This window comes from Nicotiana sylvestris, chromosome 10 (assembly GCF_000393655.2).
Source record: "Nicotiana sylvestris chromosome 10, ASM39365v2, whole genome shotgun sequence".
NCBI classification, from domain to species: domain Eukaryota; kingdom Viridiplantae; phylum Streptophyta; class Magnoliopsida; order Solanales; family Solanaceae; genus Nicotiana; species Nicotiana sylvestris.
This window is the reverse complement of record NC_091066.1, coordinates 78,504,685-78,523,658: the sequence shown is the minus strand read 5'-3', so window position 1 is coordinate 78,523,658 and position 18,974 is coordinate 78,504,685. Positions and strand designations below refer to the sequence as shown.

At 37.3% G+C, this 18,974-nt stretch overlaps 3 protein-coding genes across 3 annotated transcripts; 1 reads left to right on the top strand and 2 right to left on the bottom strand.

The window, feature by feature from the left end:
* The first annotated feature begins 1,956 nt into the window (after positions 1 to 1,956).
* LOC104233897 (uncharacterized) lies at positions 1,957 to 7,108 on the top strand. The gene is made up of 2 exons (XM_009787358.2): positions 1,957 to 2,621; positions 6,117 to 7,108. The coding sequence occupies exons 1-2, from the start codon at positions 2,115 to 2,117 to the stop codon at positions 6,891 to 6,893; spliced, it is 1,284 nt and encodes a 427-aa protein (XP_009785660.1). The 5' UTR covers positions 1,957 to 2,114; the 3' UTR covers positions 6,894 to 7,108.
* A 5,267-nt stretch (positions 7,109 to 12,375) lies between these two features.
* Positions 12,376 to 13,125, bottom strand: LOC138879584 (secreted RxLR effector protein 161-like). The gene has a single exon (XM_070159198.1). It carries the CDS (start codon positions 13,123 to 13,125, stop codon positions 12,376 to 12,378), a length of 750 nt encoding a protein of 249 aa, XP_070015299.1.
* A 2,052-nt stretch (positions 13,126 to 15,177) lies between these two features.
* Positions 15,178 to 17,188, bottom strand: LOC138879583 (uncharacterized). Its single transcript, XM_070159197.1, has 3 exons — positions 17,012 to 17,188; positions 16,004 to 16,933; positions 15,178 to 15,600 (listed from the first exon to the last, which is right to left on the bottom strand). Exons 1-3 carry the CDS (start codon positions 17,186 to 17,188, stop codon positions 15,178 to 15,180), a joined length of 1,530 nt encoding a protein of 509 aa, XP_070015298.1.
* Between the last annotated feature and the right edge of the window lie 1,786 nt (positions 17,189 to 18,974).

Genomic DNA, 18,974 nt, shown 5'->3' with positions numbered 1-18,974 from the left:
AAATAAAAATATTTAGCCTAAATAATATAGTTCTATCCAATTTTTATTATAAATTGTATTCGAAAAAAATTATCTAAAAAAATAATATTCTTAAAACGGTAAAAATATATTTTATTTTCAAAAAAATGCCACATATACAGAAAAATCCACGTGGCAGACAAGTGCACCCACACTTTTTGCCACATCAGCGCTTAGGGGGGTAATGTCTCTCAAAAGGCCAAGTTGAGGGGGGGGTAATTAAGACCGGGCATAGTTCAGGGAGGATACTAATAATCTGAGCCAAGTTTAGGAGTAATTTAAAGTATTTTGCCTTATTTTTATAAGGCAATTAAACTAAATGTACAAAGTTGATTCCTAGTATGTACTAATTACTACAGTAATGTCAAAGTATATTCTTTTGAATTATTTAGGATAACATGCGAAAGAAATACTCTTACAATTGATAGACGAAATTATCAAGAAAATAAACAATAAATGCTGAATACGGCAGTCTGGTCTCCCTCAAAAATGTTTTGTTAATTAATCGACGTGGACATAAAAGAATCCGCAAGACAAAGTTCACATATTTGAATTTTTATGTAACTAAACTAGTAAATGAACATGACCCCATTTCATCGTTCAAAATTTATCTCAAATATAGATTTGTAATACACTATATATTTTATGTGACTTAATTTAATTAGGCACAAATTTAAGATTATAAATAATTTTTTTGGATTTCGTAGTGTTTAATTAAAAGTGTGTATAACAAATCTAAAGTACTATCTGAATCTTATGGTCTTACATATGTCATGTTATTCTTATGTAGAAATGATACCAAGGATACGATTAAAATGTTGAAATTAGAAAACTTATTAAATATAATAGTACAACGTTTTCTTAAAAACCGAAGAGCCTGTTTGGCCAAGCTTTTAGGAAGCCAAAAGTACTTAGGTTTTTATCAAACGAATAATTTTTTAAAAATTTGAGGAGTTTGCCCAAGTTGAAAAAGTAGTTTTGAGCGGCAACGGAAGTATTTTTTCTACTTTTGGAAAAAAAAATACAAATTCTAACTTATTCCAAGAAGCAGAGGCAGAAAATTAATTTATTCAAGACAAAATAACCTTACAATAAATTAATATTTTTCAAATTATTCCTCATTAATTTTAACATTTTTCTTTTCCTTTTCCTTTTTTATTTCTATCATACATTTCTTCTCTTTTTTATTTCAAATTTATTTTTATTTCTTTCTTCTATTCCTAAGAGTAAAATTTTAATTTATATTGAATAATTTATTTTGATATATTTAAATTATCATGTATTAAATAATAATTAATACTAGATACTCAATGTTATTACTTTGGAATAACTATATTTTATATTGATTAAAAATTTAATTTCCGTTTTATATTTTAATTAATACTTTTATAAGAAATATTTAACTTTTTTTTAAATAATACTACTTGTAAACTGAATCTTTATTGTCTTTTTTTGTTACTTGATATTGAAAAGTACTTTTTGAAAAGATTGGTCAAACACAATGAGCTTGCAAAAAAGATTATTCAAATGAATTGGCCAAAAATAAAATATTATTTTGCAAATATACGTTTTTAGAACAAAAACACTTTTCAAAATAAGAAAATTTTGACAGCTTAGCCAAACGAGATCTAAAACGATAAGACACATAAAAATGGCAATCAGAAGCTTAATTTTCTTTTTATACAATTCTTCTTTGTGAAAAAGTTTTTACTGTTATGCATAAATTATTGCTTTCGAGAACACAATTAAAATATAGTATTAGTAACTTCTAACAAGAATCATACACGTAATTTACTAAAAATAAACAAATAAAATCTAAAGGAAAAGTGTTATTATGACAGCTAATAAAGCTATTTTTACATACATACATAATTATTACTCTATTACCCCATGTTAACTTTTCATAACTATAAATCATCATAATCAACCTGCAACAGTGATCGTTGTCATTTTCACTATATATCGTCTGAACCAATCCAGAAAAAGTAAGAGCCATTCAACGCTTCCTTCATGATTCAACCATATGAAAAAGCATACGAAATATCCCGTCTTAGCTTAAGTAGTTGAAAAGTCACCTTTACTCCTTTCTTAAAAGGATGAGCGACGCCCAATATTTGGAAGAAGAAAAAGAAATGATGTTAAAAAATCCTTCCAAAATTCAACAGCAGTTTACAATATGGATTTCGGATCTTCATTGGAAGAAGTTACTGTTGATACTCCCACCTATGTTTCTCGTTGTTTATATATCTTTCTCTTCAAAAATTTCCCCATTTAGCACTACTACTGTTGTTAATTCTGGGTCGTTATTTCCGGCGAGTTTTACGAAGGACGAGTTGGATCGGTCGAGAATCGCTGTGTGTTTAGTGGGTGGGGCACGTAGGTTTGAACTCACTGGGCCTTCTATTATCCAGAAAATTCTCAAAGTTTATCCGAATTCTGATCTTTTTCTCCATAGTCCTTTGGATTCCAAGGCCTATAAGCTCTCCTTGTTGAAGGCTGCTTCTAGAATTGCTGCCGTTAAGATTTTCCGGCCACAGCCCATACCGGAAACTGAGTCACAAGTCCGAGTTCTCACTGCTCAAAACTCTCCTAATGGCATACAGGTATATTCTCTCATTTTCCTCCTCCTCTGATTTTTTTTTTTTTTTGGGTTTTGGAAAACAATTATAAATAATTTAGCTTTTGATGGATACAATATTTTTGGAGAAAAGGGTTTGTTGGTTAGGATAGTAACAAAGAGATATTAGTGGCGTATTCGTTGCACCCGACGCAATTCTAGAAGGATTATTTAGTGGAGGTTGGGAGGTGATTTTAGCTGGCGGCGCATGTTAGTTTGTAATCGACATTTTTTTGGTGAATACCAAAGCAAAAGCAGCTCTCAAAAAATTTCTGGTTATTTTAGTGGAACTAATCTAAGATTAGCTTAATGATCTCCATGAGTTTGTGTGATTTTCCATTTAAGGTTGTGGTGAATGAAGTGAATAAAAAACTTGATCAGAATTCAAATTTAAAAAAATTGACGTAGTTTGACTTAGACACAAAATTTAAGAAAAAAACAAACTTTTGAAACATGTGATTTTAAAAAGTTAAAAGGCCAAAAGTTTTGTAGGATCATGACATTTGTGTGGCTATAAAGTTTCTCATTAAGGGAAAAATGGGTAAGATGAAAAATTTAAAGTTAAATTGTTTTTAAATATAGTCATTTTTTTAACGGACTAATAAGAAAAGTGTATCATTTAAATTAAAACGGAAGGAGTACTCCATTAGATAATAATTCTCTTCTACTTAAGTTTGTGTATAGAGTAATCTAAGTAGTATGCTGGTGGGTTATGTTGTTCAGACTCTGTTGATAAATGTGTGGTGGATTCTTTTCAAGTTGTGCGTTTTTGGAGAATGCAATATGAATGAGATAATATTTTTAAAGAGCGCAAGAGACATAGCTGGTGGAGGGAGCTAACCTTACCCAGGCACTACCGTTATTAAGAAAATATCTCTAAGACATTTCAGATCAGGGTCTCGGGTTAGTTGATGATTAACGCATTTTTATGTGAATTTGTATATCAACAGTTATATGTATAATATAAACCAAGCTTTTTATTTTTAAAAATGCTTGACAGTGTTTTCTGTTTTAAAAATGCTTGAAAATTTCTTTTTCGTACAGGAAAAAGTTAGGTTGAGAATATTAGTATTGTTTGATTTTACCTGAAAGGTAAAAGGATTCTAGAATTAGGTTGAAGATAGATGCATAAATTGTGGTATAATGCCAACATGTAACTTTTCAAATAATAATGTTTATCATTCTCTGGAGGAAGCAATTGTTGTAACATTTGGTTTGGTGAAATCTGGAACCAATAGCTCAGTTCTGCCGGGACCAAATGACAACTTCTCCTGTAAATTAAATAGAGGAAAACGACGAAAATGTATTACGATAGGTGGGTCTCGATTAGGTAAAGGTGGCACTTTCAGCTAAAGAATTTTTTGTTGGTTCATCTTTTCAGCTTCATCCAACTAGGAGATATTTACGCCTACACCACTTGAGCGAGGAAAAAGAGAACATAGGAGAATTGAATATAGTTTTAGTTATTAAAAAAAAAAACTTGTAAAGTGAAGTGATGAAATTACGCAAAAGAAAGACCCACTTGTTTCTTAAATCAAAGTCAAATCTAAAACTTTGATGATTTTTTAGACAAATAGCTTCTGACTTTTGAAGTAATTCACAATTTAAGTTACTAAAAGGTATAAGCAATTTACACAAGAAGCAAAAGGAGGGAACGAGATTTCTGGGGGAAATAAATGCAGTTTGTCAATGTGCTTCTTCCTTGTATTATGCACTCGGCCAAAAGTGAGAGAGAGAGAAGGGTTTTGTCTGTAGCATCATATCCCAAAGCTCTCAAGCGCGAGTGCTACTCAAGAGCCGTCAAAATAGGCTTAGCCCGTGAGACCAGTCCAACCCAACCCGTTACTTAGGTAGGATTGTGCTAGGAATTTTTGAGTCCATTTAAAATTAAGGCTTATAAGCCCGGCCCAAATCAGCATACTGGCCCTTGAGGCTTAATCGAGGCTGGGCGTGGGCTGGCCCGTGAGCTAAAAATTAACAAATTAATTAATAATTAAATAATTAATATTTAAAAAAGTAAAAACTAAAAAAACTATTATCTATAATCCCCATTCCCCAACTCTAGATTGATCATTTACCCTTCCATATCAACTAAAATTTAGATTTTTGACATGCATGTAATATGACAACATTAGTTTATCTTTTGCTTAATTAATAACGAACTCGAAAAGTTTTAGTTGGCCAATAATAATTATTTTCAAAAGAAAATATTACTTTAAGTGGCCAATGATCAGTTTGGATTACTTTAATAAACTATTAATATTTAAACTACTTACACCCAAAAAAAAACAATTGACCCCTAGTAAATTTCGAGAATTTTAAATTTTTTATGGACTATAATGATGAAATCAGCAAATGATATTAATCCTAAATTAAAAACCTCAGCATTTAAACTTATTGAATCAATCCCTGAATCTGAGGAAAATGAAAGAAAAGCATTAAGAAAATATTCATGCAACTTCAAAAAAGGAGAGTTAGAAAAATAGAGAATTTTCATTTCAATTACGAGATTCCTCGTCAAATATCAAACATTTTTTAGGTTCTAAGCAAACAAAAGTTATTTGCATGATTAATCGACTATGTCACGAAAAAATATTTAAGGATTTAAAGAAATTCTTTTTTCTTAAAAAAAAATTGAAGGGCCGACCCACCCTAGCCCGCGACCCTCTTAGGACTGGGTTGGGCTGGCCATTTTAAGGCCTGTTCATATGGCGGGCCGGCCCATCCTAGCCCACCAAATTTAAAAGCCTGCGAGGCTTGGGCTGGGCTGGGCTGACCTGGCCTGTTTTGACAACTTTAGTGCTACTCTTACGCTAAACAATTGTTGTCAACTTGTCCATACTAAGCCATGCCCATGGGCTATGAGTAGGAGTGACAAACGGGCGGATCGGGTCAAAAATGAGTAATGAAAAAATGGATAAATTATCATATCCGACCCATATTTATTACGGATAAAAAATGGGTTAACTAGTGGATAATGGGTAATCATATTATATATGACTTCTTGCATATGATCACTTTTGTGAGAATTCTTAGTCTCCCTAACTTGAGGAACCCTCAATTTGAGGCTTTACAAATATAAACGTTAGACCAATTGATTATCCATTTAGAAAATGGATAATATGGTTCTTATCCATATTTGACCCATTTTTAAAAAAAACTTATTATACAACCCATTTTTTAGTGGATAATATGAGTGGTTAACTGTTTTCTTTTAACTATTTTGCCACCCCTAGCTATGAGGGAAAAATTACTTACTAAGTCAAACGATTTCACCGTAAGAGTTGCAAATTAAAGTGAAAATACATAGTAATTATTTAATCATGATAAAAGTTATATACACGATATATGTCTTGTGTTAATTGAATTTGGTGTAAGAGAATGCAATTTTTTTTTTTCATGGCAATTAGCTATACTCTCCCTTTCCCATTTTCCCTCTCTTTGTCCTCTGTAAGTGAAGCCAACATGTTATCAATTGCAGGGGTTGCTGCAATATTTCAACCTGGTAGAAGGTTGCTTGACGATGATCCAAGCCTATCAAAAGCAGAACAACTTCACTTATGACTGGATAATCCGGACAAGAGTTGATGGCTACTGGTCAGCAAAACTAGCCCCCGACAACTTCATTCCCGGTCACTACCTTGTCCCTCCAGGTTCCTCCTACGGTGGCTTAAACGATCGGTTTGGTGTTGGCGACTATAATACATCAGTGGTTGCTCTGTCAAGGCTCTCCATGATTTCCCAACTGGATTCAGCAGGATATCGTCTCCTCAACTCAGAAACTGCCTTCAGAGCCCAACTTACCACTCAACAAGTTCCCTACCAAACTATGCGCCTACCCTTCTGCGTTGTGACGGATCGTCAATACGAATTTCCACCCTCCCACTATGGTGTTCCGGTTGCAGCGCTTTCTAGTCGAGGCCCTTTAAGCGGGGCCAAGTGTCGGCCTTGCAAGCCTGCATGCACCGGCTCATGCATTGAGCAAGTCATGAATGGACTAGATAAAGGATGGAGTTGGACGGATTGGGCTAATAACTCGCTCGAGCTCTGTGATGCTCATACTGAATGGGAGAGCGGGTGGGAGAAAATATTTGATGGAGTGGCTGGTAAAAAACTTGCTGCAGCTAGAAGCCGAATTGAAGGTTTAGAATTGGATCAGTGTGTGAACGATTTTGCTGAGATGAAGAACAAGACAGCTCAATGGGAGGCTCCACCAGGGTCTGAAATTTGCAGCTTAGGTTTATTGGACTCTTCCTGAAATTAAACCACACGATATTCTACACGGATCATGTAAAGTTTCTCAACCACCTTGGGAGTTTTATATTGTTTGATTTCTTGAAAAAATCCTTGTACACATAGCAGGATTTTGAATAACGTTTAACTGCTAGTAGTATTAGTTCTATAGAGAAATGAATACAGAACAGGTGAAAAAGCAGCATCTTTATTTCGTTACCTATATTTCTGTTCTTTTAATAGGTGTGGCACATTTGTACATATACGCTATCTATTAATACAGTTAGAATGTTATGAAAGTATATCCAACCCAACACCCGGTACTAGTTTGCGTTGTTTTTTTTCAAAACTCGGAATTCACCAGCTCCACTAATTCACATTATGATACTTGTTTACATCCCTCGTTTATTCGACGAAGATGGCAGACTTACTTGTATAAACTCTTGAACGAAGAGGGGGATAGGAACATCGAGCTAGGTGAATTAGAGCACTCCGAGAGTCGTCGGAACTTTGGGTATTATAGGCGTATAAGAGTCGAGGAGGTTGAGGGGGCTATGCGTAAGATGAGCATGGGGAGAGCGATCGGTGCAGACGAGATCTCGATGGAATTTGCAGATGTTATTATACTGATTGACGAGACACGAGGTGGTGTTAATGAGAGGTTAAAGTTTTGGAGACAGACCCTGAAGTCTAAAGGTTTCAAGTTGAGCAGGACCAAGACAGAATACTTGGAGTGCAAGTTCAATGGTGCGACTCAGGTAGTGGACAAAGACGTGAGGCTTGATTCTCAAGTCATCCCTAGGAGAGAAAGTTTTAAATACCCTGGGTCAGTTATAGAAGGGAATATAGAGATCAACGAGGATGTTACACATCGTATTTGAGCAGGGTGGATGAATAGAGGCTCACTTTTGGTATTTTGTGTGATAAGAATATGCCACCAAAATTTAAAATTAAGTCATATAGAGCGGTGGTCATACCAACTATGTTATATGATGTGGAGTGTTGGTGAGTCAAGAACTACCATGTCCAAAAGATGAAGGTGGTTGAAACAAGGATGTTGAGATAGATGTCGGGGCATACTAGGTTAGATAGAATTAGAAATGAAATTATTCGGGACAAGGTGGGAATGGCCCCTGTGGAGGACAAGATGCGGGAGGCGAGACTTAGATGGTTCGGGCATGTGAAGAGGAGATGCACAAATGCACCAGTAATGAGGTGTGAGAGGTTGTCCCTGTAGGGCCTAAGGAGAGGTAGAGGTGGACTGAAGAAGTGTTGGGAAGAGGTGATTGGGCAAGATATGACGTTGCTCCAGCTTACTGAGGAAATGACCATGGATAGGAAGGTATGGAGGTAGAGAATAAAGGTAAAGGAGGTAGCCGAGCGTTGTCCTTATTTGTAATACTAGCTTTAAAACATGACTTAGTGTCATTTGTGTATTTTCATATTCCTTGACTTCTGTTATTACTTGTTTTTGCTTTGTTTTTAGCTTTCTAATGTAGTACCTAGTGTTAATTTTGTATTTTTGCTACGATTTTTGATAGTTTATATGAGTTAACCAAACTATAGAGTACCAGGTCCTTTATAAGTTTCTACTGAGAATACTAATAAAACAGTAAGTAAATAAGACATGGAGTTTTACGTGGAAAAATTCCTGCTCAAGGGGATAAAAAATCACGACCTACACTGGTAGGATTTCAACTTCACTATGAGCAACTTTTAGATTACAACCTATGCAATCTAGGAATTAAACTCTTAATCCCTCACTAACTCATAATACACCTATTACAAGCCACTTTGCAATACACCTATTACAAAGACTTCAACTCATGACTAACTCTAGTCACAACACAAACACAACGGGTTTATGGTTTTACGAAGGGGTTCCTAAGCAACGCTTCTAGCTAAGCAATTTAGGAATTACAATGAAGAACAATTACAAAGTTACAACTCAACTAAGGACAACAAAATACTTGATTTAGGAGCTAGTCCATAGTAGCGTTTTACTTTGTTCTTGAGGCTCTTGAGAATTAAATTCGATGTCTCATAAGGCTTGAATGCTTGAAGAGAATTCTCAAGTGTTCAAGTGATATTTTTGTAATATTCTTGTTAATGCACATTTGATAACATCACTTGAATGATGTAAGCACTTGGCAGGTCAAAGGACAAGTTACTGCAGAACTGTGCTGCACTGTTTCTATGGCAGTCACTTTTCAGCTGTACACAGTTGACTTTCGTACTGCTGCCAGGGACACACAAGGGATTAGGTCCCTGAGTTGGTTCTCTGTCTTCTACAGTTGCAACAGTTCACATTAGTTGGAGTCCTAGCTGGAGTCCATTGATTAGCATTGTATACCAAGTGTGTCAGGTTCCCTATCTGGTTCTTGACAGTAAGTTCGTTAGATCATCAAAACATAAGGCTAAGACATTAAAAAACCATCAATTTCCCCCTTTTGATGATGGAACACTTAGACATTGATAACATATTTTTAGAGCAGAAATAACCAGATGAAGCAACAGTAACTTCACAAGTTCTCCCTGACTTTATGCTTCCCCCTTAATCAGATCCATGTTTCAGTTATACTTCCCCCTTTTTGCATCATTAAAAATACACAAGCAGACAATCATCATAAAGGAGTCCAACATAGCTAACTTATGCCACATATGTACACACAACATGATAGAAAAGAGAAACAGAGAGCACAAGCATTTAGATAGCAAAAGACGATAGTTTTTATATAGAAACATATGCCTTTGCTTATAAAGCAAAGGCAAGATTGGACTGTTGAAATCGGGAGCAGTACTGATACATCCCATCCACATCAAAACAAAAGAAACAAACACAACTACCAAGTCATTAAAACAAAAAAAGAAAATCCAGAAACTGGTCACTGAAAGGGTTACTTAGGGGGCACTAGGAGTAGAGGGCTTGGAAGTTGCAACAAGGGTTTGGAGAACTAGGTCTGTTCTGGCATTCACTGACTTTTTCTCGTTGAGCAGTTCTACTTTCAGGTTCTCCACTTGCGCCCTGAGATCAACATTTTCTTTTGTCAAACGAACCACCTCCTCATTTGACTATAGGGCCTGCTGACCTTCCAGGATAGGGTTCCTCGCCTTCAACCTTCGAATTTCCTCAGTTGTACTATTTTGAGCATTGATGAGCTGGGAGATTGTCGATGTACTGTCTAACCCCCCCCCCATTCTTCTCGATGCACTCACATTCTTCCAAAGTTGTTTGAGGGAAGGTCTGCTTCTTGGTCTCTACTTTGCCTTGTCCCAATGGAACTTTGAAAAACTTAAACACTTGCGTAAGAAGGAAACCATATGGAAGACCATGATTGTCATCGTTGAAAGTTGCTATCTTCTTTATATGTTCGATCATGATGGCAGGCAACTTCACAGTTGTAAATCCACCAGTTGCTCCATTAGATACAGGTCAGACCTGGAAGACACAGACCTCCTCTCAGCACGGGGTAACAAAACCTTGTTCACCAGCTCGAAGAGCAACTGATAAACACGGAGTAATGTGTTCTTGTGAAGCTGGTTCCCCTTCTGGTTTGCATGATCCTTCACCACAACATTTTGGAAGTTTGATCTACACGTATCTTTCACAGTAGACACATCAACCGCAGGGACTTTAAGAATATCCCTAAGCAGACTCACATCAAACACGATATCCACCCCATTCACTGAGGCACAAATGTGGTCGGTATCAACAGGAAAGAGGCCGACGTAGAAGCTTTGAACCTTATTCTCATACACCTTGGGTGCATCCATTTGGAATAGATGCCCCACCATTTAAACTCAACCATTGCAATGACTTGTCTCATACTAGCCATATCAGAAATTACTGGGTCAAAAGTGCGACCCAATAGGACCTTTTGGTGCCTCAATCGTTCTGAAGCAGAACTAGTTTCGCTTCTCACCTTTTTCGCAGAAACAGGTTCCTTAACATGTTCCAACTTTCTCTTGCCAGACTTCATAACACTTGATTTTGCTTTTCCCTTAGACTTGACCAACACATCCTCATCAGAAGCTCATGGTTCACTCACAACATTTTTCAACTATGAACTGGAGGTTGTAACATTCTCCACTGAAGCAGATTGCTTCTTCTTCTGGGACCTTCTCACCAAGGAACTAGGTTCCTCTGTTGTTTCCTCCTCAACTTCCACCATAGGAACATCCTTATCATACAGTACTTTACTGATTTTCACCAGTCTCTTCCTTTTCTTCTTACTTCTCTTTCTGCTCTTTTGAAGGGCAGAGTCATAAGCTACCTTTGCTTGCAACCTAGTAGTAGGTCCTTAGTAGAAGACTCAGAGGTGATTACTGCACTTCGCTTGACTATGAATGCATCAAGGCAATGTTGTCTTGATTTTCCTCATTGCTAGACCTCATCTCAGGGACTATAATGTCCAAGGGCTCAACAACAAAGTGTGGAGAAGATGCAGGAGCAGAACTGGCCTGGGAGTGGGAACCTTGACCTGTTTCCTTCGAATAGGGGTCAGGTCCCTCACAAGAGGGCCCAATAATTTATGCTGGTGTAGAGCCTTCAACATGCACTATGGCTCCTTCTCCCACCAGTCTATGTGTCTCATTCCTCTGAGACTTGGGTACACCAGAAATTATCTCATGCAAGACTCCATCTGCAGATACAACTAAGATGGTCGCGATAGTTTCATCCTCGATAGGCTCCATGGCCACCACAGAATCCGAAGCAACAATGGCGGAAGGTTGATCAACCCTAGCCCCAGAAACCTCTACAACCTTACGACCTTTACCCTGTTCTCCACTTTTCCCTTGGTCAATGAAAATCTCAGAAGATAAAGATGAAGGATCAACGACTTTTGGGGTTTTTGAGATAGTCGCCTTAGAACTAGAGAGTGAAGGGAAATCTGGGTTAGAGGTGGTTTCAGTGGTTAGGACAGGGATGGTGATAGAGGATTCATCGAGGACGGAGGACTCAAGGGTTCTCTCTAGGTTAGTGATGATCGAAGAGGGGATTTTGGGGAGATTGTCAGCCATTGAAGAGATAAAGTTGAGAATCTTTGGAGAGGGTCTAATGAGGGAGTATGATTAGTGAAGAGAAGAGATGGTTTTTAAAAGAGAGAAGATAATTATTAGGAGAGAGATAGGAACCGGTTCTGAAACGGCGGTAGTGCTTGGGGAGATGCAACGTTTCAGAGGGAGATGGAAAGGATTTGAAATGAAAAGACGTGACAACAGAGTCTGAAATGGTGGATGACATGGAAGTTGATATTTGTACCTTTACAAGACGTGTATTAAAGAATGCACATGACTACTAACCTTTGGTAAAAGAACTAGGTTCTTGACCTGTCTTTGAAAATTTCAATCCACTTCCATTACCCATGCAATGCATCTACAACTTCTATAATCATCATGCGTGTTTACCTGCAACGATATTGAAGTAAGTTAGACTTGGCCAAAAAACACTTTAGCTAATTTTACCTGAAGGTGATTTTCATAGCCAACTGATGGGAAACATGTTCTCAATTAGGCTTCAATAGCCCCAACTTCACCCTATTGCTTTCAAAATGTTCCCTACTCAATGCTTTGGTGAAGATATCTGCAATTTGGTCTTCTGTACTGCAGAACTTCATATAGATAAGCCCTTTCTCCACATTGTCCCTTAGAAAATGATGTCTCACATCAATGTGCTTGGTTCTTTTGTGTTGAACTGGATTCTTGGCTATGTTGAGTGCACTGGTGTTATCACATAGAAGAGGCACATAATCAGTAAATACCCCAAAATCCTCCAATTGTTGTTTGATCCATAGGAGCTGAGCACAATAGAAGGCTACATCTACATATTCTGCTTTAGCTGCTGAAAGAGCCACTGAGTTTTGCTTTCTTGTGCCCCAAGAGATGAGATATGATCCTAGAAAGTGAGCCATTTCAGAAGTACTTTTCCTGTCCATAAGATAACCTGCATAATCAGCATTAGCATATCCAATAAGATTAAAATTGTCACTTGAGGGGTAATACAGGACCAGGTCCTGTGTTTTCTTAAGATATCTCAAAATACTTTTGGCAACCTTCAGATGAGATTCCTTGGGATTTGACTGAAACCTTGCACATAGCCACACACTGATGATAATATCAGGTCTACTGGCAGTGAGATAGAGAAGAGACCCAATAATGCCTCTATACATAATTTGATTCACAAGAGATCCAGCCTCATCCATATCCAGTCGAGTGGCCGTTGCAATGGGAGTGTCTATCACTTTTGATGCTTCCATATCAAACCTCTTCAAGAGCTCCTTGATGTATTTTTGCTAACAAATGAATGTACCCTTTGTGGACTGCTTCACTTGAAGACCCAAGAAGAAATTTAGCGCCCCCATCATGCTCATTTCAAACCCACTTCCCATGAGTTTTGCAAATTCTTTACACAGTAAATCAGTTGTTGCCCCAAAAATGATATCATCAACATATACCTAAATAATGAGCAGGTTCATTCCCCGTTTCTTCAGGAACATGGTGTTGTCAATTTTCCCTCTTGTAAAACCATTTTCTAAAAGGAACTTTGACAGTCTTTCATACCAAGCTCGAGGAGCCTGCTTCAACCCATACAGTGCTTTGTCCAGTTTAAACACATATTCAGGGTGTTCATGACATTCAAACCCTGGAGGTTGCTTTACATAGGCTTCTTCCTTAAGAAGTCCATTCAAAAATGCACTTTTGACATCAATTTGGAACAGAGTGAATTTCATATGAGATGAAAAAATGACTAGGATTCTAATAGCTTCCATGCGAGCAACCGGAGAAAATGTCTCATCATAATCAATTCCTTCCTCCTGATTGTAACCTTGAACCACTAGCCTAGCCTTGTTTCTTATAGTGTTTCCATGTTCATCAAGCTTATTCCTAAATACCCACCTGGTTCCTATAATGGTTCGATTTGAGGGTCTAGGTACCACGTGCCATACATTGATCCTTTCAAACTGATGCAACTCATCTTGCATGGCTGTAATCCAGTCTACATCCTTCAAGGCTTCCTTGATATTTTTGGGTTCTATTTGGGAAAGAAATGCTGAGAAGGCAAGTGAATTTCTGGGTTTTGATCTGGTTTACACTCCAGAATCTAGAGGGGTAATTATGTTGTCAAGAGGATGAGAGCTTTTGTGTTTCCAGTTGGGTATATGAGGCTCATTTGTGGAGGAGCTGGGTATATCTAACTGGTTCCCTTGTGTTCTTCTCTCAGGTACTCGTGGAGTACCTTGCACTGCATCAACCATTATTTCTTCAGCTTTAGTGGTTGTAATTGAGGTGCCTGGTTCTCTTGAGGAAGAGGCAACATTGTCTCCACTTGGCTCCTTCACTTGGCTCATCATGTCTGCGTTTCCATTTGTCATGTCAATGACTTCACCTAGAACCAGTAAAAGCTCCCCATCTTGATCATCCTTGTTGCTTTTCTCATAAGAGGGATAGGATTCATCAAAGATTTCATGAACAATTTCCTCAACACATTGAGTCCGCTTGTTGTATATCCTGTAAGCTTTACTTTGAGAAGAATACCCCAAAAAGATTCCTTCAACACTCTTGGCATCAAATTTACCAAGCTGATCCTTTCCATTGTTGAGAACATAGCATTTGCACCCAAATATTCTTATGTGAGTCAGCTTGGGTTTCCTTCCGTTCAGCAACTCATATGGGGTTTTGTTCAGGAGAGATCTGATTATGCACATGTTCACCAAGTAGCAGACAGTGTTGACAGCTTCAGCCCAGAAGTTCTTTGCAATCCCACTATCGATCAATATTGTTCTTGCCATTTCCTCAAGAGTTCTATTCTTCCTTTCCACAACTCCATTTTGCTGGGGAGTTCTTGGGGCTGAAAAGTTGTGGGTAATGCCATTTTCATTACAAAACTCATCAAATTTGGCATTGTCAAATTCTGTTCTATGATCTGATCTAATACATGCAACTCTAGACTCTATCTTCACCTGTATTTTCTTCACAATGGCCACAAATACCTCAAAGGTTTTATCTTTTGTTCTAAGAAATAGAGTCCATGTGAATTTGGAGTAGTCGTCTACTATCACAAAGATGTACCTTTTTTCTCCCCTGCTTTGCATTCTCATAGGGCCACAAAAATCCATATGAAGAAGATCGAGTCGCTTTGAGGTGCTGACATCCTTTTTAGACTTAAACGAGGACTTCACATGCTTCCCTCTAGCACATGCATCACAGACTTTCTGTACTTTGAACTTTGACATGGGCAGACCACGGACCAGGTCCTTTTGAATTAGTTTATTTAGAAGAGAGAAGCTTGCGTGCGCTAGTCTTCTGTGCTAGAGTTCAACATCATCATCAACAACTTTCAGACAACTCAGATCACTACTTTGTATAGACTCGAAATCAGCAACATAAATGTTTTTGTATCTCTTGGCCACAAGTACCACTTCACCAGTTACCAGATTAGTAACTGTACATATCTTGGACAAGAACTCCACCTTGTTTCCTTTATCACAGATCTGAGAAACACTCAAGAGACTATACTTAAGACCGTTGGCATAGTACACATTCTCAATAGAGTGACTAAGTGATTTCCTGACTTTTCCAACTCCGAGAATGTACCCCTTTTTTCCATTGCCAAAGAATACACTTCCTCCTTGCAGGGCTTTTAGTGAAAGAAAGTCCATGGTGTTCCCAGTCATGTGCTTTGAACATCCATTATCCATGAACCATTGCTGATTGCTTCCTTTTACTGTTCCCTGCACAAGGAAATTAAGAGTTAGTTTTAGGAACCCAAACAAGTTTGGGTCCCTTGTAGTAAGCAAGAGGATGAATAAGAGCTCTCTTAGTCCATGCAGGTAACATGCATTTTTTATGGGTGGCACCTGGTCCCTTTTTAGTAGTTACATTTTCAGCAAACACTTTATTTTTCTGAATAGACTGGACCCTGGCTTGGCAATTTTCCTTGAAATGCCCATTGTTCCCACAGTGGGTACACAGTCAGTTATCCGGTATAGCAACATATTTTCTATGGGGTTTGTAAGGGGTTTTCTCCCTTTGAAACCTTATTCCCTGCCTGTTTCCACCATTATTAACATACATGGCAGTGATAGCTTTCGAGGACCAGGTCTACTTGAGGGACTTTTCAAAATCATTTTTTACTCTTTCCAGTTCAGTTTCGAGATGCTTGTTTTTCTCAGTTTCAACACACAAGCTAGTTTTCACAGGTTTCAACTCGTTTTCAAGCCTAACGTGTGCCTCACTGGCTACCTCTTTTCCTTTTCCAGAATTTCCAGGTCTAGACTCAATTCCTAGTCCCTCTATATTTTCCCTTATGTCTGCGATCACTATCAAAAGATCATCTCTCTTCTCCTCAATTTCAGTCACTCTCTTCACTAAGGCCTCTTTTTCTTTACTAAAATTCTCAATGGTTTCCTTATAGTCAATAGCTACAACCACTAAATCATCTCTTTCATATTCTATGCTAGCAATATTTTTAGTTAAAACAGTTTTTTCTTTCTCCAAATCACTTATGGTTTCCTTCAGATCAACTACACACACTACCAGATGATCTCTAGTTTGTCCAGCTTCTCCTAGCTCTAAGGTAAAAACATCTTTATCCTCCACAAGACTATGATAGACATCAATCAATACACTAGCTAAAGACATAAGTTTCTTAGGGGAGTAGGATTTCAGATTTCTCTGAACATCCCTGAAGTTTACCTCACTATTGTCATCATCTTCATCATCATCTGATTGGGCCATCAAAGCAATTATTGAATCATATTCATTTTCTTCACTTTCAACTGCCATCATGGAACTGTCATCTGCATCAGTTTCTTCTTCAGACTCACTAGAGGAGTCTCCCCATGCTGCAAGAGCCTGCTTCACCACATTGTCACTCGATCTCTTCCTTACGAGCTTGTTCCTGGGAATGATTTCACCAAGTGAGTGTAGCTCATTTATGATGGAAGTGGATCTTGTGTGCATATCTTGAATAGATTCATCGTCTTTCATCCTAAAGAGTTTATACTCGGTGGTGAGCATATCAATATTAGATTGCTTTACTTGAGTGGTTCCCTCATGTGCTATCTGCAAAGCTTCCCATATCTCCTTGGTAGTTTCACAAGCTGAGATCCTATTGTATTAATGAGGTCCTATTCCACATACTAAAATTTTCTTGGCATGAAAATTTTTCTCCACAACTTTCCTATCTGCATCAGTGTATTCTTTTCTGGTCTTTGGCATCGTCAATGGAAGATCTCCGACGTTATTCATTGGGAAATAAGGACCATCACATATGACATCCCACAACTCAAAATCTTCAGCCATGATAAAATCATACATTCTTGTTTTCTACCACCCATATTATTGCCCATTGAACCTGGGTAGTCTATACATAGATTGACCTTCTTCAAAATTTGGTGGAGCAGCCATAAGGATCCTTCCTAGGTGTTAGCCTGATAGGAGGAACCCGCTCTGATACCAATTAATAGTTTATATGAGTCCACTAAACTATAGAGTGCCAAATCCTCTATGAGTTTCCACTGAGAATACTAATAAAATAGTAAGTAAATAAGACAGGGAGTTTTACGTGAAAAAATCCCTGCTCAAGGGGATAAAAAATCATGACCTACACTGGTAGGATTTCAACTTCACTATGAGCAACTTTTAGATTACAACCTATGCAATCTAGGAATTAAACTCTTAATCCCTCACTAATTCGTAATACACCTATTACAAGACACTTTGCAATACACCTATTACAAAGACTTCAACTCATGACTAACTCTAGTCACAACACAAATACAACGGGTTTATGGTTTTACAAAAGGGTTCCTAAGAAACGCTTCTAGCTAAGCAATTTAGGAATTACAATGATGAACAATTACAAAGTTATAACTCAACTAAGGACAACAAAATACTCGATTTAGGAACTGGTCCGTAGTAGCGTTTTACTTTGTTCTTGAGGCTCTTGAGAATTAAATTCGCTGTCTTAGAAGGCTTGAATGCTTGAAAAAAATTCTCAAGTGTTCAAGTGATGTTTTTTTGTAATATTCTTGTTAATGCAACTTTTATGACATCACTTGAATGATGTAAGCACTTGGTAGGTCAAAAGACAAGTGACTGCAGAACTGTGCTGCACTGTGTGCACTATTTCTGTGGCAGACACTTTCCAGCTGTACGTAGTTGACTTTCGTACTGTTGTCAGGGACACACAATGGATCAAGTCCCTGAGTTACTTCTTTGTCTTCTATAGTTGCAGCAGTTCACATTGTCTAGAGTCCTAGTTGGAGTCCGTTGATTAGCAATGTATACCAAGTGTGTCAGGTTCCCTATTTGATTCTTGACAGTAAGTTTGTTAGATCATCAAAACATAAGGCTAAGATATTGAAAACCCATCAATTTTTGATTGGTGTGCTTGTTGTTGCCCTTATTTTTACCTTTCCTAAGCCAAGGGTCTACAAAAAATAGCATCTCTACCTTCTTGAAGGTAGGGGTAAGGTTTGCGTTCATACCACCTTTCCTGATTCACATTTGTGAGATTACACTGGGTTTTATTGTTGTTGTTGTTATTGTTGTTATTGTTGTATTATGACATGTTTGAAGTTACTTTTTTCATTACTTTATTAGTTACTCCGTTTGTATCAATTAATCTGTCACTCTTTCCGTTTTTAATATGTCCCAAAAAATTTATTTTTCTATATTTAGAAGCAATTTATTTCTTATTTTATACTTAATGAGAATATTAATAACCAAATAATTTTTAAGGCTTATTTTGGATCACAAGCTTGTGATTTACAATTAGATTTGATTTTGTGGTTCTAAAAATACGTGATTTATTTTTATGCTAGTCGTTAAGTAGTAGATGCTAAGTGTGAGACTAAAAAATGAGATAAGAACTTGAAAGCAATATGTTTAGGCAAACCGAGTGGTTGAGAATCGGGGCTTCCAGCTAGGTTATACGGGCCCTCGAGGTCGAACTCGGTACTAAGCTGTGGGCAGCCGATGAAGGACTAATAGTTTTGAGAGCTTTGATGAAGGCTCTTTATGATCAATAATGGGCAGTAAATGAAGAACAATAAATGAAACATAATAAATGTAAGCAATAAATGTAAATAATAGAATCAAG